Here is a 22,653-nt window from a genome sequence, read left to right as displayed (position 1 = left end):
GAAAACTGCAGCGAAAATTGTATTATTCAACAATCAGATATTGGTCGTCTAATCAATTGTTCTAATGAAACGGATATGTATAAGTTCCTTGACTTAGCAAACATCAATACTATCTTTAAACTATATAATTATACAAAGCAACGTATGAATAAACAATACAGTGTTAAATACTAATCAATGTACTACATATTAGTTAACTAATGTTCATTATATATATAGAAAAACTTCTAATGATGAAGGACATATATCCTGTATATGTTAATCACGTCCTTGTAACAGGCGAAAGCCTTATATGATAAATAAACTTTGAATTGAATTGAATTGAATATAAGTTTCACGAAATTTTAAAAATATTTCAAAACATTTTTAAAGTAATGGCTAATTTCATTATGAAAAAATTTTTGTCAATGTGCAATATGTTTTCAAATGGTGAAATATTCAAAAATACTGTATTATATTACAAAATAAGATTTAACTCGTATTCTTTTATTACATTAAATTAAATTAGAAACTAGATTTTAAGAGTCCTCAAAACATGGCATGAAAGTGATATAAATGAAAGTTTTTTTTTAAGTAATGAAAAATCAGTTTTTATTTGTATATATTTTTAAGGCTTTTGAAGCTTTTTACTCCTTCCTCCATGAGGGCACTAAAGAGACTCTATTTATCAAGCCCATCGTGGGTTTGGCCAGGCCCACAATTGAACGGCCGAATGATAATGGTAACGGTATTTTTATATTGTAAAAATATAAAATCATTAACAACTTTTAATGACTTGTTTTATTCTTTACTGAACAACTAATATTTAAATTATTAAACAGCGGTATTGCAAATTCCATATTTATCAATTAATATGTCTGTACGTTATATATTTATAATAGTAATACAAAAATGTTTTTGGACACGAAACACAGTTTTGTATGTTAGATCACAACTTAATCACGTGTCCTGATAAAGGTCATCTTTCTTGACGTACCTCATTCAATTCATTCATTGGATTGTGGTTATCTTTATCAGCCATTATCCATTGATATCTCGAGGTGACATATTTTACCATTGACAAAGCAAAAGTACTATTCAATGTCAAAAACATTTTCGAGAAATGACTTATTTTTTGGAAATAGAAGTTTACTTTCACAACAGTTTTCGATTATATCGAATAAGGATAAAATCCACGAAATCAATTCGTCACGTCATCAGTTTTAATTTCTTGGCTCACGTGAATCAATTTAAATGAAGTCACGTGATGTTAAAGACAAATTTTTACTCGCTTATAAAAAATTTAATAGTTTATGATTTATTAAATTTTTTATTTAACAATTATTTAAAATTAATTTTTTAATTTCTATTTATATTTGTCGTATTCTTCATTTTTTTAAATTAATAATTTAGTGAATAAAACTTTTAGTAGATGGCGCTAGGTAAAATAAGTTACTATCGATTTTTAAGTTTGAATTTGAATTTAGACATAGCAACAGATTAAAGAAAAGAAATTTCAAAAAGGTCAAGAATAAATGTGTCGACTTTATTTTTTCCAATATAACTATATTTTTCAGTATGCCATTTTTATTTTTGACAGATTGAAAACGCCTATATTTAATTCTTTATATATGAAAAACTTTTTACAAATATTCAACAGACTAAATAATAAATAGTTTCTAAAACAAATAATAATTAAATAATACTAATAATAATTTCATAATAAATAATAATAAATTTTCAAAAGAATAAATAATAAAGTGTATTATTTATTATAATGATTATTAGAAAAAAAATCATTCTACGTAAATAAATAATTATAATTAGACTATTTTATTTTTTAAAATATTTTCAACAATTTAATTTCAAAGTATAATAATTATTACATAACGTAAAAAATTACAACCATCAAAAAATTTGATATTTAGAAGAAAAAAAAATCTTTATTCGCTTTACACTCAAATATAAATTGTAAATATTAAATTTTAATATTTACATTAAAAATCAAATTCGGTTGACTATTTTTATTTAACCAAACAAAATTCGAATTCAATATATTTTCGATTACCGTACAGTAAATATGACGTCACGTTATCATCCGTCTAAAAATCTCAGATGGCGCTGGAGTTTGGCGGTTTGTTTGACATCGTTTGACTTTTTTAAATTTGACGTTAATGTTTCGTTCATGTAGTAGTTAAACCACTCTTACATTAAAGTAAGTGCCGATTAGATTGGTCAGAATTATATATTTAAATCTGTTTATATGATTATGAATGAAAAGGTAGAAGTTAATTTTACGTAATTAAAGTGCTGTATATAACATATAAACACTATTCAGCCTGTGAAGTTATATCTAAATAAGCCTAAGTCTTAAGACCTTTTGCTTCAGTCTAACCTAGAAATTACCAAACTAACTTCTACCATTGGAAATATAATCATTATAGTAAACAAAAATCAAATGTTTATCTCTAAAATAAACCAATTCCATATAAAAAATCATGTTTACTAATGCAAAAATCTTTCTAGTCTTGGCCATATTGTGATGATTAAATATGATTTCTAAGATCTTTAGTATTGTGCTGGTGTCTAACAAGTGGCGCAAGGATTTTATTTGTTTTATAGTGTGATCTCTAGAATAGAATTGATGTCCAAACTATATATGATTTCTGTGACTGTAGTAGTGTAGAATTTACCTCGTGACATTCTCATTATTCGTATGTTGTTAACGGTTTGTACGAAGTTAGAGATGTCAGGTATTGTCCTCCACATGATGAGGATGTCGTCCACATACCTCCTATAGAGTAAGATGTTTGGGATATATTCGTATGTTACAAATACAGTGGATGATCAGTTAACGAACAGTTCGGACTACAAACAAATCAGATAACGAACGCTTTCGCGAAAGATTTTTATATTTGGACACAGCGAACACCTCACAGAACAAACACAGGAAGAAGCAACGTAAAATAATGAATACTGAGTAAAACCACTCAGTATTCATTATTTTACGTTGCTTCCCTTGTCTTCGGACAACAATTTGAAACTTTTCGGAGTGTGGGAGATGTCGACATCGACGCTCAACCTGGTATATGCCGATCGGATAGTATTCCTCCGAACTTTGAAACTCTCCCTTGTATTTCCAGCCTTTTATTTTTCTGACAGAAACAATTCTTTTATAGTATTTGGGCAGGCACTTAAGTTTTGCATTGGTTTTTATTTTTGAAAGGTGAGAGTATAATAGCAAAGGTAGAGAGAGAGAGTGGGCAGATGATGTCTGATGTTGCTGAGCAGTATGGCTTGAACAGGTCTATAGTAGGCCGCAGTTCAATCTTATCTAAGAAAGATACAGTATAATCAAAAAGACTCAAGCAGCTTAAGGAGTAATAAAAATCACATCTGAGAAATAAAGAATATTGAAGAGCTCATAATGGAACCTGAAACTGATCTGACGACAGAAGAACACCAAGAATTCTTGAATGAAGAACACCAAGAAGCTTGGCAAGATATGTTTTTTTTTTTCTGAAAAAGGGGATTAATGCCGATATCTGCTATTAAAGATCTTTCGAAGAAGTGGAAGTATGACAGAACAACAGTCATCCAAATGGCATCCAAACCAGGTTGATGTTAATAGGCTTAGGGATCTCTACAATTACAATGCTATTAATTACTTCTGAAAAATCCTGAAGAAGAGAAAAGCAATTCACATTAGACAGATTCTTTAACCCCCACAAACAGAAAAAACATGACTAATAAAAATGCAAGACTGTGTATATATTTATTTTTATTATTACATATAAACAAACATAGTAAGAACATATATATTTTTTTTTATTTTCTGGAGTTTCCTGAACGAATTAATCAAATTTTCATAAAAACCTATGGTAAATCGATAATCGGTTAACGAACGTCTTGGAACAGATTATGTTCATTAACCGATCACCCACTGTATTAGAGTAAGTAATGTTATGAAATTATTGTGCTGTTGCTTTAAAGTCCTTGTTTTTAAGATAAACAAGGTAATTTTGTATATATCACCATTATAAGATAAACAATGTAATTTTACATATCTGTCTGGGGTGGGAATGAAACCAGCATAGGTACTAAGGTAGTTATTTATTGTTAGAGGTTAAAAAATGTTTTTCAAAACTCAAAATTTATTTTTACAATAATTCCAAAGAAAAAGTAAACATGAAGAAGTGGCATTCTATGATGATTTCTAAATCTGTAGACTGCAGTCTTTCATTAACTGGGGGAACAGTTTTTGAATTTGTTTGGAATGCTTTATTCCACCAAAATGTATTGCAGATGATGGATACTAATGACAAAAATATGATAGGACAAAACCTTCCTCCAAAATTCCCATTGTATCAATTGAATGAGCACCTTACAAACCTATGGGAATGAAAACACTTGCTAGCAAGGTGTAGTGAAAATAAAATTTTAACTAATGTAATGCTATTGTCATTTACTATTTTATTCTGATAAAAGTGTAAATAAATTATTTTATTTTAATATTAATTATGAATTGATACAGTACATTTATGTCATAATAATGCAAAGGCTTTTTTTAGGGTGGCAAGCAATTTGACATCATTTTTGAGGGCTTTGTAATAATGTGATAATCCCCTCCTTCCCATGTCATTCATTAAAATCTGGAATTTTAAATTAAAACTAAAACACCATAATAAAATAGACCTACATACAGTCTAGAAAATAATATGTATTAGAATCAATTAAAAACAATGTTTTCCACTTCTTTCAGGGATCTGCATCAAGCTTTGATTGTTACAGAATGTTAGCAGAGATTCTAAATTTAAAATGTTTTTTACAAATATGTTCTTTTGATGTCATCTCTAAATTTAGAATTTCTGCTAACATTCTGTAATGATCAATGCTTGATGCAGGCCCCTGAAAGAGGTTGAAAAGATTGTTTTTAATTGATTCTATTGTTTAGTTTTAATTTGTGTACATTCCAGCTTGTGGAATTTTAGATGACATCATTTATGGATGCCCCTAATTGCATTAAGGATGATTTTTATTTAATTAATATTAAACATGCAAAGGCAAATTAAAACTGTAAATTTATAATTTTTGTTATAAAAGAAAATATATTGAGTATAAATATAGATTATGACTTTTCATTGATACGACATAAGCTTGTAGCTATTGGGGTTTTTTTTTTTTTTATTATAATTTATGCATGTTTTGAGATTGTTACTAAGAAAATATCAAGAAAGAATAAGCATATTTGCATTTTAAAATAAAATTTATTTTTATTTTTTGTTTAAACTCTTTTGACTTCATAATAGTTAATTTACTATGTAAATTCTAATTTTATCTTAACCTTAACCTTTTTTTTTTTTTTTAATTATTACTTTCCTAGCTGTTATATATAACACAGGGAAAGTATGATAATCAAAAATGATACCAAGCTTTTTATATTTGGACACTGGTCCTCCTCCAAATGTCAAGAAATTAAAAAAAATAATTGGGGGTTTTTTGTAAGTATTTGTGGGTGCATGATTTTGTCATCCACTTTGAGTTTAATAACTCCTGTGTGTTTTGTCAAAAATGTTTGAAATTTTGCAGAGAGATTTTTGTATTAAGTGGATTGATTCTATGAAATTTTGGTAGTTCAAGGTCTAAGATGTGGGATGATAGAGGAGGGTAGTGTGTCATCTCTCATATGGGGTTGGACTTAATGAAGATTTTACTTTACTAGCATTTGTGATTTTCTTATGAAACTCATATTTGCCCTCAAAATTAAGCATTTTGCCATTTTATTGTAATTAATAATATAAAAGGTTTTTCGTGATAAAATCTCATAACAGATTTTCCTTTGTATACTTTTATGTAAAGATAACAGTGGAGTTACTGCCACAAGGAATATTTGTTATTTTTGTACAAACTTTAAAAGCAAATCAATTATTTAAGAAAAATACATATGGGGTCTCTGGCAGGAAAACTTTTGAATATTTTTGAAATCTTGTACATGGAAATTAGTTTTAAAATATTCAAAAGTTAATATCTTCTATTTGAAATTACATATTTTCCTGACAGACCCTGTGTTTTGTTGAAGTTTGAATTTTTTCTTTTACCTGAATTATATCATATACCTAATTACTCCAAAAAATTGAAAAGCATTTAATATATGTAATGTGTTCAAAATAAAAATAATCTGTGAAAATAAAAAGTCTTGGTTCTTTGATTTTTTTTAACACACTAAGTATATGATATAATCAATATAATTAAACTAGCTTAATCTGTCAAAGCATTTTTTGTAATTGCTTATTTAAATTATTAAAATAAAAATTCTTTAAAATTTATTTTTTGAAGTATAATTTAGTTTAACTTTTTTGATGTTCTAATGTAAAAAAAAAAATAGATTGCTTGTGTTATCTATTGAGGTGTCAAAAATAACATTAAATAAGTATTAAGTATATTTCATAAGTTCGTTTTTCTACCATACAAAACATTCTATTGTTTATAATGGAGCTTAGTATACTTCTTGAGATGATAAATTTTTCAACAATGGTATACAGCATATGTTTAATGAAAAAGTTCCCTATTAGTTTAAAGCAGTCATGAGTAACCCACCTTGAGCTTTTGCAATGTAATTTTATTTTGCTGCTTTGTGCTTTGTGCCTTTACACAATCCTATTTAGGCTGATATTTGTGACAAAGAACATTCAAACCAAACTTAATGAGTACAGTACATTAGTATTCAACAGACTTAGTCTGTAACTCCAGAGGAAAAATGCATGCACCCCACCAGAAGTTCACTTGCAGCCTGTATCAGAAAAAGTTGCTCATCACTGGTTTACATTTATTATAATTTCTTTTAGAATTTTATTAAAGAATCCTTTAATCTTAATATCCCAGTACAATTTTGACAGTATTAAATTATTATTAGAATGACTTGTCACTATGGATTGTATATGGTTGTTAAACTTTAAAAATGATCAATTTTAAAATTGTTTGTAATTTAAAAATTTATTAATGAACTAGTACAGAATTTGAATCCATAACACTTGTTTTCATGTTTTTCTTTACAATATTCAAAATATTAAAAGATAAATTTGTTTACGTATACAAATTGTTCAAGATATTTATTAGTTATTAGTAATTTCTAAAAACTTGCCCATTAAGATTATTTGATTTTTCTTAAAAGATACTTTGAAATTTCATTGATTAAGTTATAACAACTAGTTTTTATATTCCATTTTGATAATGTTTTTGAATAAATTTTATGTATTCACAATTTAAATAATTATTCTGGTAAATATGTTCTTAAAAATTAGCAAATTAATAATATTTTTCAGTACAGAATATTACTAAATCATGAAAATAATGTGATGATCTATTATTATTTATTTAATGCTAAAGATTTTTTTATTAATAGGATGTCAAAGGGACATATATTTGTAGAAACATTAAATAAAATTGGATATCCAAATTCTAAGAATCTTGATGGTTCAGATTTTGACTGGATGTTTGAAATTCCAAAATTTGAAATATTTTTGAATTGGTTCTGCAAATCTGTTGATGAAGAAAACATCTTAACAAATGATGAATTGCAAGAGTAAGCATTTAATTTTTGTTATAAAAACATGTAAGTTTAGTTTTTAATCTTAACAACATTAATGGTATTCCTGTTGATAGAGCTGAATGAATTGGAATAATTACTTTTAAAAATAAATCTATGTAGACAATGATCTAATTTTATATATATTTTTAGATTTGAAGAATTAAAATTGTCATCTCCAGATTCTATTCTTGAAGGAGAAGCTCTGAAAAAATGCTTATCTTATCTTCCAAAACATAAAGATGTTCCTTTTGAAAAGTAAGCTTTTGATTATTATTTTATCCAAAGAAATTCAAAAATTATCTTTTAGTTTTATTTGCTTAATGAAGTGAATAAAATCAGCATTGAAAATTCCATATTTTTGTTCATTAAATATGAAGATTCAAATTAAGAATAATAAATTACATTTGTACACAAACTTAGATTTAAGTTTTAATGCTGTTATTAAAGTTTAAAGATTTTTAAAAAGACAAAGAATAAAAATTGATATGTATATTTTGTATTATTTTTGAATGATTAAAATATACTTATAAAATAGATCATTAAAAATTACTATGATGATGTAATGGAAATTTTATTACTAAATATTTTCATTCACAAATACAGAAATTTTCTTTAAGATTCTTAACTACATTTGTGATATTCATGGGGGAAAAATAATTTAAGTTTTAAATAGAAAATTGGTTAAATCATCAAGTAAACACATTAAACTAAATCATGCTTAAAAAAACGTTTTCCTTAATTTTATACATTTAATTCAATGTAGAGTTTAAACATATCAAGTTTATAAATGTCTTTATAAATACAGCAGAATTAAATTTTTGTACTCGGTGCATATAATTTCCTTTGTATTAGTCAATGGAATCATTTGGTTTGAATAATTAAAATGTGGGTGTTGTAATTATAAAAATTTAATTTTGATTTAGAAAATAATATAATCAATGAAACTAATATGATAAATATTGGTTAAATTTCTTTTGTAAATATTTAACCTTTATATTAGAAATGAAAATGAATAAATGCATGTTTAATTTTAAAAAATTTAGATGTAAATTATAGTTGTCATATTGTTGCTATATTTTTATATATATTTTGAATAAATAACAAGTTATTGCATTTTATGTAATTTTCTTAAATTTGTAGAAAGGAGATTGCTTTATTAAGTAAACATTTGAAAGCAAATGAAAAACAACAAAATCATCTTAAAAAAAGAAGAAATTTACTTCAGTAAGTTTTTTTAAATGAAATTTACTTATTATAGTAATAGAAATGTAATAACTTTTGAACAATTTCACTATTTATAGGAACCATGAAATTGAACTAAATCATCAAATTGAAAATTTAGAAGACCAAATTAATTTTGTTAAAAATAATTTAGAATACAAACAACATAAATTAATCAGTTTGCAGAAAAAGGTAAACTTAGAAAATATTTTATGGAAAATAAATTTTTTTCCTGTTTATTAATCTAAAAATATTTCAGCTTTCCAATTGTTTACAATCTATGCTTCTTCATTCACAAGACCTAACTAATTTATTCAGAGAAATGTCAGAAAATAATTTTGTTAATGAAGAAATGTCTTGTGCACTTTTTAGTCATGTAGACTTAAAAGTTTATTTGAATACTGAAGATCAACTGTTGCAAGAATTAAGAAATTATATAAAGCAATACCTTAACAAAGTAAGGCTCTTTTATATTGTGGTTATGAAAATATTTATATAAAATATAAATGAACAGACAAACTTTTTTTTCCCCTCACTTTTTAGCCATTTGCTGATTTAACAAGTGGCATTGTTTCAAGTATAAACTGTGAGCTGCTTGATATTTCACATTTACTTTCAAATACTTCACAACCAAGGGATAGGAATGTTGCAAAAAATTGCAGAGAAATAGCACGTTTACATAATATGTAAAAAGTTCTCATTTATACCTAAATTAACTTGTAATGTAATTTTATAGTTGAATTTATTAGCCTAATTCAATTCTTTTTATACTTAAATATTCAGTTTACAGAAAACAGAAGAGACTAGAATCAAAGAACTCATTGCCAGTGTAAAAGTTCAAGAAAAAGTTAAATATCTGGAAAATAAAATTAATAAAAACTACATAAAGACATTACCATTTAACCGTATGTTGTTTATACAACAACAAAAGCAATTAGAAGCACAGCTCATTATGAAAAAAACTGAAATTGAAGAACTGTTAACAACTATTTTACCTAATGCAATAAAAAAATGTATTCAATGTAGAAGTGCAGTTGTGCTTACTGGAGATTATGAAACAAAATTGGCTCGCCAACAATATTTTTACAAAAGACAGAAAATGGTATGCTTTTATTAATAGCTTATGAAAGTAATATTTTGTAATTATATTTAATGTATTTGTTAAATTTATCAACACCAGATTACAGATCAACTTTTAAAACAGCGTTCTCGTTGGGAATTTTTAATGCTGTTGTTTCAAGTGGAATCACATTATCAAGATGATATTCATAAATTACTTAAATTATTAAATGATAATTTTTCAGAAGTTTGGAAGGAATTTTGTCTACGAAAAGTAAGATGAATTATTATTGTTATTATTTTTTTTTGGATAATGTGCAATCTAGTGTTTACTTACTGTTTTAAAATTTCAATCTATTCCTTATAAATATTTCATTGATATATTCTACTAGCTTATTATTTATTCACTAATAAATCATTTTCAATTATACCTATCTAAATTATAAATTCAGATGATTATCCATAGGGAAATCAAAACTGATTCTTTTTTCCCATTTATAATTATGTGTTTAATAATCTTAATTTAAATTGTCATCGTCTAATGCTCATATAAAAATATGATGTATGGAAAACAAATTACATCATGGAATAAGTTTTTTTTAACACTAACTAGCAAGGTTGAGGCCGAAGTTTTAAACGTGTGCGACGGACGTTTGGTGCCGCTTTCCTGTAAGCCTAGAAGTTTGGAATGTTGAGCATGATTCCACTGACTATCCAATCACCATTGCCAAACACCATTGTCAAACTTCTAGGCTTACAGGAAAGCGGCGCCGAATGTCCGACGTACACATTTTCCTGTTTAAAACTTCGGCCTCAACCTCAACCTCGCTACTATTTAAAAAATAATATACTTTAAATAAAAACTTTGGCCTTGTTGGCAATAAACCATTTATTTCCTTATATATAAATGACAAAAAACCTTGCAGTTTTTGCTTCTTTAATATAACATATATTGAATAATAATTGTTTCCACAGTAATTGAATTTTAGCATCTGTTTGCAAAGTAAAAAAAATCTTTTATAATTTTATTTTAATAAGTAAAAATTTCAGCAATTATTGACTTTATGGATTTTTTATATTTTAATACCTTTGACCTCACAATTTTGAATCAATACAAAATCTGTAGAATAATGATCATAAAAGTTCAATTTTACTATATTAATTAATTAATATGAAACTCACGTGTTTAATTGTAACAAATTAATGCAAGCCTACTGTTCAGTGCTGCTTGTTTGAAATAAATTTATGGACTCTTAGTGCTTTCCACGAAGGACAACAATCACACTCACAATATTGTTTATTGTTCATTATTTATTGATAACAGTCACTTTGTATTTGGTTTTAGATTAAAATAAAAATCCCCAATGAGTGAAAAAAGGCAACTAAGCATTATGCATTTCTTTGATAATACTTCATGTAACCTTCAGTTGATCGATGTCCAAATTTCTCCACGGACACACTCAAATTTTCTCACGGACCATCAATGGTCCACAGACCACCGGTTGCCGACCGCTGGTCTAAAATATAGATGCATAGTTAGAGCCCAATGGATCTATGCACCTATAAGAAAACTTTGTATTATGAAACATTCCTTTGTTAATTAAAAATAGCACTCCAATAGATAAATAGTCAAGAATTAGTTTTATTATTGATAGTAGTTAGATAACACTGATTAATGTCAAGGGTTTTGTTTATTGCAGTTTTTATATTTATCTTTTGCTCTTTGACAGCTCCATTCAAGAAATTTATAATTAACACTAAAAATTTGAAATATAGGTTTGATCATTTTAAAGGTATTGTTTGAATTTTGTACTAATTCCAGTTAAAATCTCATTTTCTGAATGCAGATTCTTCAATTGTTAGCTTAGGTTTAGTGCTAAAAATATACAAGATGGCATCCAAGATGGTATAATTTTGGAACTTTCATCAAAACATACTGATTTAGCAAATTCCATTGCACCAATTCAATTTCCTGAAAGAATATATATACACATGTTTTCATACAGATTCACAATGGATTTTAGAATGAATTCAGTCTAAGAATTTTCTGATGTAATTAGTTTTATAGATGGTATAATAAAAATGTTGAAAAATTATAGAGACTTTAGAGCAATAAAAAAGTTTTTTTTTTTTACACAATTCACAAATAAAAAAGATTGATTTGCTAAATTTTCCTTTGGTTTAATGGACAACAATAAGTCCTTAGGATAAATTGGACAAAATTTTATCCTATTTAATCTTTACAGAGATATAAATATTAAACCATTTTATCCAATTTAATGTACAATACATCTATGCCTTAGTCACATAAAAACTTGTAACATTCCACAGAAAATAGAGTATAGCCCATTCTTCATGAAAGCCACAATCACAAGCATTCTATACTTTGATATGTTGCAAGCAGTGGCTGAGGCCTCTCCACACTTCTATCAACCAGTACAAGCATACCTCAACATGACCTAATCTAGGGCTATGTAAAAGATTGTTGAAAGTGGCTGATAATGGCATATAGACACAAACCGTGTGATTGCATTACCTCTATAGTCACCATGTTTAGGTTGAATTAGAATATTGCACTGATATGTCATGTCATGTCATGCAAGAAAGTACATCATACAGCATCTATATATAATATAATATATATATCTTACATTGTTTGTTGGGCTGCAATTTTCAAATTGTAGATCTGTAAATTCCCACTGGCATCAGTTGTCTGCCCTCCTTAACCTCTAGAACTGATTTAGATAGATGAAAGGTGAGACCAAATGTGAAAAGCTTACGGGTAGGATTAACTATATATGAACTTCTAGTTTGGATTGGAAGTTGTGTTATTTCAATTCAAAAATTTTCTCCAGAATAGTTAGATGACTTTATTGTTAACAGGAAAATATATTTTAAATTCATCTTTCCCTGTACATCATATTTGTTATTGATTAGTAAATAAAACTAAAAATTGCAGTCTGACGTTCTAACAATCATTTTATGTCACAATAAATAATTGCTCATTATGGATAATAAACAGAAAAATTTTTGAAGCCAGGGAGTTTCTTTATTACTAAATAAATACAGGGTTATTGAGGACTCTTCTATGAGGCTTACAGAATTGTGTTCATTCTCAAAATCGATCAAATAGATTTTCATTAAACTTTGTCAGTTTAAAACCTCCTTAATCCCTATTTTTTACATTTAAATGGACACAGACATTCATTAATTGAAATGACAATGCTCTCTGATGCGACTGAGTGCACCTAGGGGTCAAAAATAAAAACAGTATTGCATGCACCTAACAGAAAATAATGTGAAAAATGAACAAAGCAATCAATGGAAATTGCTTTGTTCTTGGATTGCCAATCAAGTACATTCTTTCCAGCTCCACTTCAATTCTGTCGCAATACGACAAAGTTGTGTGATGTCCTGGTTAAAATTTATATATTGTAAAATGCAATGTATGTGTTTTATATTGCCTTGCTATATTTTAAGTTTTATTATACATTTACAATGTATAATTATCTTTTCAAATTCTTCAGGACTGGATGAAGCATTATCAAATAAAATCCAATACAAAAATGAAAGAGCTGTGTTCTGAAGATAAAATTGCAAAGAATTTAATGATGATGATAGGTAATTCAATAAAATCTTTATGTAACAAATAGAAAATAAGAACATAGAGGCATATGAATTTGTATATTTTGTCTATGAGGACTTAGTCTATTAATAAGATGTATTGCACTGGTGTTTTGGCTAGTCCTCGTAGACAAAATAAATTATATAAAGATTTTTGTACTATATTTTTTCCTTAGAACCCAACACGCAACAATCCGGAAGAGTTTTATTTCAGACGTACGACGATCTGAAAGAAGCTGCAGAAAGAATAACAGACGAACATTCGCTTCTCCACTCATTTATTTCTTCTAGTTATGTCAAACAAATGAAACAATTAGATTTATTGTAAGTATCTTTCATTAAAATCAATTAACTTCTATTAGTCTGTTTCAAAATTAAAAACATCTATAATTGCTGTAAAAATTTCAGAAAACGTTTACTATCTGACAATTACAAAAATAAATTATCACAGATTTTCAAAAGTATAAACAGAGGTGCATAAAAAAATGATTGGTGATGACTCAATATTTTGTAGGTCCACCATTTGATTTAATTAATTCAAATAGTTTATCAGGCATACATTTTACTAGTTTTTGAAGTTATTCTTATTTAGTATCTTCCCAACAATCCATGATAGCTAATTTAAGTTCCTTTATGGTGTTGTATTATCTGTTTTGGCCATAAACAAGACAACTCATCATGCCCCAAAAATTCTCTATCAGGTTCATATCGGGGCTCCACAATGGCCAATTAAATTGGTTTGCTGCATGAATGGGACAGTATTATCCTGTCGGAATTGCCAATTCTCTCACCCAATAAGTGATGCAACAGTTCTTGATACTTTTCTGAATTCGTTCTGCCTCAAATCATACCAGTAGTGACTATAACTGTCAGGTCCATCCAAATTCCATTTTTTTCTTATGGAAACAAATAGTCTTTTCAGATGTTATCTTGTCCTTGGCCCACTTTAATCTAGCTGTTTTGTGCAATTGTGCTAATTTCAGTTTGGCAGCCATTTTTATGATTATGCATACAGTTGCTGATTACTGGTTGACTGTCAGTAGTCAAAAAACTTTTCTTTCATTTCTAGGTGTAAGGAGGTTAGGCCTTCCATATTGCTTAATTCAGGGTGAAAATGATGGCAGAAATAACACATGTAGATCGATTTACACACGTCAGAAGAGAGAAGAGAAGCTGCAGATCGATTTACAGCTGCTGAAATTTTCTTAGAGATTGTTCTGCTCTTTTAGTTGGTAAATTTCACGTATTTCCAACTCTTACAAGGGGAGGGCACGACCTGGGAAATTCACTTTGGGATGAGACTTGGTATATAGGTAGTACTCCTTTAGGATGTTCAATCCTCAAAACAAGAAAGCGCAATGGCCAGCCAATTTTAAGAAAAAGGCCTTTAAAAATTCGAGCTCAGCTTATGTACTAATAAGTTTCGCTAGGTTGGCAGCTGCTGAGCAGCTCAGTCGACATCGTTCTTGGCTACTGCCAAGTTGTTCAGGGTTCAAATGTCGGTCTCGATTAGTATTTTTTTTTCTTTCTAAAAATTTTTAAAATAATATTTATATATATTCAAAATACTTGAAATCATTTATTATAATAAAATTTTATTTAAAAAGATGTTTAACACATATTATGTGTCATTTTAATTATAATAATACAAAATAATTAATAATAATAGTTATGAAACAACAGTTTTCATTTATTATTCTATTGTATCAAATTTTTTGATGGTTACTACACTTATTAATTCTCACCACTTAAAAATAAAAAGTATAAAACATGTCTTTTATATTCATCCTTTACTTCCATTTTAACAAAAATAAACAACTAAAATGTTTCTAATTCCAACAGTATTATATAAATGAGATCCAATTTAACACTTCAGTGTAAAAAGTATCACATTAGACTGACATTTTCAACAGCAAAACAAGATTTTTCTCAAGGTCATAAAAATGCCCATGGACTTATGGACTGACCTGATATTTAGAGTGTCAGTTTACTTTTGGATTTTGAAGAGATCATAGTGTTCCGTAATATATCACACCATAATACAAATAGTTTCAATATTTTACAGTAAAATGTCTGTGAATGAAGATACTATCAATTTACCAACAGTTGATGATGATGATTATTAATACACTTATTATTTTGTATTATTATAATTAAAATGACATGTAATATGTGTTAAATAATTTCATTTAAAAAAATGTTTATTATAATAAAATTTTAATATTTATATATATTCAAAATACTTATTTTAAGAAATTTTTAGAAAGGAAAAAAAAAAAATACTGATTGAGATCGAGATTTGAACCCTGAACGACGTGACGGTAGTCAAGAACAATGCCAACCTAGCGAAACTTATTAGTACATAAGCTGAGCTCGAATTTTTAAAGGCCTTTTTCTTAAAATTGGCTGGCCATTGCGCTTTCTTGTTTTGAGGATTGAACATCCTAAAGGAGTACTATCTATATACAAAGTCTCATCCCGAAGTGAATTTCCCAGGTCGTGCCCTCCCCTTGTTAGTATTATTCATTATTACAAACATGGTGCTAATTTAAAACACTAATTAGTTGTCACCAGAAGGTAGTATAATAATTTTTTTATTAATTATTGGTTTAACTTTATGCACCTGTGTTTATACTTTTGAAACAATCAAAAATCTGTTACAAAATAAATTATAATTGTCAGATATAGGTCTAAAAATTTCAGAAAATGCTTATTATTAGTATGTTGTAAGCATTACTATTAAAAAAAGTTGGGTGTGTTTATAAGTTTGAAATGGGCTGTATAGTTAGGGAAAGGAAAAACATTTACTGGAGCTAAAACCTTAAGTTTCCAATCCATTTAAAAGGCTAACTGAAGCATGTGGATAAAGATCAATATTGTACAAAAAGGAAGACCCTGTTTTAATCATTCTTGGTAGTGTGTGCATTTTTACCTGTTTGATAATTAAAAAAAATCATTGAGACATTTCACAAACTCATATCCTCTATTTTTATATGACAGATTGTAAATAGTTACTTTTAACTGAGAAGACTGCTAGAAAATTCATTTCCTGGAAAGCAATCAATCTATATGCCATTATTTTCAGAATAAGTACAAAATTTTCTTGAAATTTTGTTTCTGATAAGAAATTTGATTTTTTGGTTAGTTTCTTTGACTTGTTGCAGTGTTGCTAACAAAACTTTTTTCTATATCAGAGAGCTAGGTCATAGTTGGTCTTATATGGCAATATAAACTTTGTGATTTCTCTTTATATCTTCTCTAATCTGCTGGAATCATTTTACTTTCCAAAGTCAAATTGATGATAGGAAACACTCTGCCTGTTACCAGATCATCACTCGTCAAGTTTTCCCGATGAATTTGGTTACTTCATGTATGTTTCACCCAAGGACGACACCAGCCAATGGGTAAGGGGGGGGATAGAGGATATGAATTGTATGTAGGTAAAATTAAAACTTTATGAATCGTTTCTATCATTTACTATGTACCGGAAAAGAAATATCTCAAATAAAACATTTTCTTTAACTTACAAGAAGCCTAAGAAGATTATTTTAATTAAAACTTAGCATTTAAATAACTTTTTCGAATTTCTAGGGGAGGGCAACTGCCCCTCTGCCCCTCCCCCTGGCGACGCCCTTGGTTTCACCTACCAAAATTATTAAAAAACTGGTCATATCCTCCTCAAGACAATTTACCAGGTAATATCTCATTATAGGAAACAATGCTTTAATCAGTGGAACACTGTTGTTTACAATTCCAATAAAGAAAACGGAAGTAAATCCCTGATGTGCCATCTAGACGTTGCAAATCTGAAGAAGTTAGAAGCAAATATTCATGCATTTGAGAAAGAGGCAAAACATCTAATTCAAGACTTTGAAAGAAAGAAAAAGGTTAATAAAGAAAAATAAAACAAGGCTTTATTTATACATAAATTATAAATATTTCTTTTTCTTTGAAAACAGGAAATAAAAGAAGACAAACACAAGTCGGAAGAGAGGCAGTTATTTATTCAGTTTTACACTGCTCCCGAAACATTTCGACAAACTATCAATAGTCTGATAGATCGAGTAGAAGGAGAAGAGAAGCTGCAGATTTTGTTTGCCGAATAAAAGTTTTGTTCGTAACAATAAACATACACATTTGCTATATAAAAATATGTTCATAGGACATTTATTTCAAATGAACATGAATACAATTCTGGGCACATAAAAGAATTTCTCACAAGTAATACCTTGACTGTTCCTAAATTAAGCATTTTTATTGCTTTCCCTCGACCCGTCGATTTGAATTAGAGAGAGAGATAGACGTGACGACTATGTGTACTTTCAAATAATTCTATCTACAAAACACAACTGGTAGAGGCGAGAACTGACCCGATTTTTGAAACGAGTGGCGGGTGACATACAATTTGTATAACTTTTTACAGCAAACCAAATAAAAAATACATTTTGTATATCACATCTATTAATGGAATGTACATTAGTACCAACGAGTGGCGTCAAACGTCAACAGTTCATATCTATTATACAATAAAATTTTTTAACCCAGATCAACTTTTTTTTTTTTGTAGAGAGAGTGCTATTTAAGTAGGTTATAGTTTCGAAATTAAACCCACATAAGTCACCGACACACAAAAGTTTGACACTCAACAATTTTCGAAAAATTAATAATGAAATAATAGAAATTCGAGTGAATGGCATTATAGTGAGGCAACTTACTCTAGTATATAATTTGGTAACAGCTGAGTATCTAGGATTATTTAATCAAAATAATCATATAAGATATTCTTCTCAACTAACCGTCGAGCCGAAATTTACTCCCCGCAACGACTAAATACAAGATATCTCTCAACATGTGTGCCGGTCAGCGTATGACTAGTTAAGGCTAGCTTGATTTTGTTTTTCAAATTCGGTCCAGGCGTCGTTCAACTCCATAAATATTAACTTGGCTAATGCCTCGTTTTCTGTCCCCACTTGCTGTTAACGTCAAAAAAATTTTATCACTAACATTGTAACAAAACGACAGAAATTTACGATTAAGAAATGACCGACTTACTTTGTCGGGATGAACGGCGAGACAGGCTCTGCGGTAGAATTTCTTTACGTCGGCTGGCGACACCAGTTGATGCATGCCCACCTCTTGCCATCTGGTGCCTTCCCACAAGACAGTGTGCAGGGTACAAAGTAAAGCACGAATGTTTCTTTCTTTTTTCTCTGTCCAGTCTAAAATCTACAAATGAAATATTACACTTATTAAATATTAGTGTTAACTATTTCACAAGGTATCTTTATGCAGTTTTCTCTAGGAGAAATATTAGCCAATCTAGTGATTGTCCAGTAAGTACAGAACAGTTCTAGTTATTGTGTCTGTCTGTTCATTATGCTAAAAGAAAATCACCACTCATACATTTCAAAGTAAAAGTTTTGATCGTGTAATTAGTTATTTGTTTATATATAAGCCTCATAATTCAAAATCAAATAGCCAATACATTGTTAACGCCATATATTATTTTGGACTATCGACTAATCGTAGAAACTTAAAAATTTGATCTAAAAAAATAGACAGTTGTATTGCCTCTTGTGCTAACTTTAATAACTACATTCCAGAAGGAAAAAATTCACAGAGTTGCTTAACTTTCCCGGCAATGTTTAAAATTGCATGTAGTGCCATCTATTATGACAAAAAAAATTTATTATTAAAATTTTTTAATAAAATGGCAAAACACTTAATTTTACTTGTTATTAGCATTTACTCTTTAAAAACAAAATTGCCTTATCTGTTAAAAATGAAATTGGCTAATTGAAAAGTTGTTAGACTATAGAAACATCCAACAATCGCCTAAATGATTTGGCTAATTTAAATAAATAATACGAAGTAATCTTGTTGGGCTTTGCGATGCTTGTTATACTGTCAAACCTGTTTTTATGCGGTCAATAGGGACCGCATAAAAAAAAGTCTCACATAGAAAATAACTCAAAACCATACGAAATAGAATTTATTGACAACAGATGTCAGCACTTGACTGCATCGTCTCGTCTATCGTCTGTTTTACATATTTTTGTCCAGGTGGTGTTTTGTTGACTTAAAAAATAAATTATTTCATTTTTCGCATATTCATGCAATAATATTACTATAATAAGTTTATTTAGCTATAATAAGTCAACGTGAGACATGACAAATCGCACGAGACTAGTCGCCAACTATACCACACAAATAAAAAAATCACACAAGTTAAAAATTCGCATAAAAACAGGTTTGACTGTACAGTGGTGCCTCGAATAACGGACGCTGCGAACAACGGACTTTCTGTTTGGTCGTTACGTGACTCGAGCAACGGACTGGCTGCGAACAACGGACTTTCCGGCATAATTGGTGACTGCTCTGTGGGTGCGTTCTTTAATAGCGGTCGATCTGCTTCTCCGCTACTACGAGAGTGCGCTGCTGTTTGTAGGCATTTAGGAATGACGGTGAAAGAAAGAAAGATGGCGGCGCCCGCACTATCAATAGTATCGTGATGGAGGAATGCATAATTCTAAAATATGAGCTTTTAAAGACAAAAGAAGAGTCCCAATTGTAAAATTAAACCATAAAATAGATTATTTGTTGAAAGAGCATTCAAAATAGCCACAAAAAAAATTAGAATGCCGGCTACCATTCGAAAAAAATTCGTAAAGACACTTACATCACCGCGTGCGCTAACTCGCACTTTCACAATTTCTAAATTTTCATTCATAAAACCACATAATGGATCCGGAAACAAAACTATCTGAGCCATGGAGGACGCCATGTTGCTTTCCACCGTAAACTACTGCTACAAGCGACCGTTTTTGCCGTTCGACAACGCGCGGTCCCACTGAAATTTAGGAACACGTTCCGCAGGAATTTTTAAATGGATGTCGCTCGCGCAGAGTTACACGGAGGAATAAAAAAACGCACTCTATGTTCATTTTTTTATGATACAGCACAGTTATCTTATGCTGCGGAATGAATTAGATGTTTTAACATGTATTTCTGTGGGAAAATGCGTTTCGTATAACGGACGTTTCACTTAACGGACGTGCACCTGGAACGGATTAAGTACGTTATATGAAGCACCGCTGTATTTATGTTCTTAGACTAGTTTTGCTAGGCAAGTTCCCCTAGTAGCCTGTGGGGTAAAAACAATTTAGCCATTAGCAACACAGATGTAGTGAGTTTTCAGAACTTAATGACAATTTTAACTTTTTTTTAAGTCCAACTCTACTCAAGATATGACGAGATGCCCTTTTATCTCCTCACCCCTTTGACCTTTAACCTCCAAAACTGAATAGCATCAATCTCCCTAATAAACAGACCTTTTTGTCAAAAATTTCAGAAATTTTGCAAAATTCAGAAGTTATTAAGCTTCAAAGAGGGTGAACAAAATCATGCCCCTCACACAGAAAAACCCCTGAATTTTTTTGCATTTTTTGACAATTGCCATACTTTCCTTCTGTTATACATAACAGCCGGGAAAGTAAAAAACCAGTTTGGAACAGGACTTTCCCACTACTACTGCTTACTGTGCAGATGCAGTACCAGTTATACTATCTGGACTTTTGTCTTCCATGATTTATTAAGACTGAGTTCATCCATTACATCTACACCATCTTGTGAGATTATAAAAGCTGATAATTTCCAGCAATTGCTTTTCATTACAGCTTCCATCTATTCTGCCATTTTGGTAGTGTGGTGTCAACATTAGTGTGACATTTTATTCTTACGAAGGACATATAAGTGAACCAGTTAGAAAAATGTTAAGTAGTTCTCTTTATTTCTAGCAGTCTTTTTGGTTTTCAAGAATACATAACACTCTTGTTCTATTTTATTTTTTATTCTCCCAACTGAGGTAAGTTTATGCTTTTGAAGAATGTCATTCATCAAGCTGTAACTACTTTACCAGTTGAAAGTGACGTGTTTTATACCAGAGATCAGCATTATGAGCCTTCTAAAATGTCTTTTGGACTGTTACTTAACTTGAAAGCCATCAGACTGCTCCCCAATGTAGACAGACTATATAATAAGTATGAGCATCAACACATGTGTAAATTTTAATGCTACAGTTTGCTGGCTTATTAGGCATATACTGCTGGAATGAGCATCTACCCCAGATAGATTCCAACTTTTCAATGATAGTCAAATATTCTGAGGTTGTACATACAAACTAGAAATTTTTAACCACTTTTTTCACAAAACTTGTTCATGCTGCTGCAAATTTATCAACTTGATGTCTTTCATTATGGTTTTCTGTAATGTCAAATCACAAATAACACAGTAAAAAATAGAACCAACTTTTGCACTTAGTTCCCCTAAATATTTCCTTGTCCATATCATGTTCCACATGTCAGCCATATTTTGATGGTTGAATTAAACTATACCCACCAAGTACAACAAACCAAAACGTGCTTTTATTTCAATATTACAAGTTTCACCAACATAAAACTAATTTGTGAGTTTGGTAGCAGCTTGTACTATTTTTTATGTTGTGTTGTTAGAATGCCATTAATTATAGTTTTATCAAAAAACAGTAACCAACATTCATATGCTTTTCAGCAGTTTTACCATAGGCCTTGATACCAGTAAATTATTATTACCATATATTTCCACAGATAAGATGATAGTTGAATTATAAAAAAAGGCCCTCCCCAAAATCTTATCAAATGGGGTCACCTTATAGGACAGATACAAAAAAAAATTAGATTGAGTTAATAACACAATCTTGTGTTTAACAATTCGAATAACTTTTAATATTTATTTTGTTCTAGTATTGTTTTTATTGTTACATAATTCAATCACTTGGCTTTTGACTCCATCTTTATTTGTAAAAGTAATTTTAATGTTGTATACCCTATTCTTGTTTTAGTTGACTGATGAGGGGCAAAAAGCCCAAAATGTGTAAAATTAGTTACCGTATCAATCGCTTGGCTTTTGACTCCACCTTTATTTAGTTGAGTTAATAACACGATCTTGTGTTTAACAATTCGAATAGCAATCTAGCACAACACGGTTTCTCTATGGCTGATTAAAAGTTGTTTATTGAGCTACTGAGGAAAAAATGGACAAATCTTAATTATTTACTAGTAGAGAATAGGGTATGGCCACAAAGTAGAATAGCCCTTAGGACATTTTTGTGAATAGTCAAGGTCATTACCCAAATGCATGAATCA

At 29.3% G+C, this 22,653-nt stretch overlaps 2 protein-coding genes across 5 annotated transcripts in view; one reads left to right on the top strand and one right to left on the bottom strand.

Annotated features, from left to right (window-relative positions):
• The first annotated feature begins 1,917 nt into the window (after positions 1–1,917).
• LOC136982686 (HAUS augmin-like complex subunit 3) lies at positions 1,918–17,622 on the top strand. Its single transcript, XM_067279256.1, has 13 exons — positions 1,918–2,194; positions 7,382–7,561; positions 7,718–7,822; positions 8,708–8,791; positions 8,869–8,980; positions 9,048–9,245; positions 9,332–9,474; positions 9,572–9,890; positions 9,969–10,121; positions 13,375–13,468; positions 13,648–13,795; positions 17,184–17,358; positions 17,431–17,622. Exons 2-13 carry the CDS (start codon positions 7,383–7,385, stop codon positions 17,575–17,577), a joined length of 1,857 nt encoding a protein of 618 aa, XP_067135357.1. The 5' UTR covers positions 1,918–2,194; position 7,382; the 3' UTR covers positions 17,578–17,622.
• The window catches only part of aux (cyclin-G-associated kinase), a 65,978-nt gene continuing 60,932 nt past the window's right edge, over positions 17,608–22,653 (bottom strand). For all 4 annotated transcript variants that reach the window (XM_067279252.1, XM_067279253.1, XM_067279254.1 and 1 more), the window contains 2 exons: positions 18,524–18,697; positions 17,608–18,444 (listed from right to left, as the gene is read on the bottom strand). In XM_067279252.1, coding sequence (XP_067135353.1) covers positions 18,343–18,444; positions 18,524–18,697 — 276 coding nt within the window. In that variant the 3' untranslated portion in view covers positions 17,608–18,342. The remainder of the gene's footprint in view (positions 18,445–18,523; positions 18,698–22,653) is intronic.

This window comes from Centruroides vittatus, unplaced genomic scaffold (genome assembly GCF_030686945.1).
Source record: "Centruroides vittatus isolate TY-2023 unplaced genomic scaffold, ASM3068694v2 contig_862, whole genome shotgun sequence".
Lineage (NCBI taxonomy): Eukaryota > Metazoa > Arthropoda > Arachnida > Scorpiones > Buthidae > Centruroides > Centruroides vittatus.
Note: the sequence above shows the minus strand (reverse complement) of the source record. Positions and strands in the feature narration are given on the sequence as shown.

Coding starts and splice junctions, on each gene's coding strand:
- LOC136982686 (XM_067279256.1), top strand. CDS start 7,383: ATGTCAAAGGGACATATATTTGTAGAAACATTAAATAAAATTGGATAT. Junction 9,475..9,571: donor ATAGCACGTTTACATAATAT/GTAAAAAGTTCT, acceptor TTAAATATTCAG/TTTACAGAAAACAGAAGAGA. Junction 13,469..13,647: donor GAATTTAATGATGATGATAG/GTAATTCAATAA, acceptor TTTTTTCCTTAG/AACCCAACACGCAACAATCC.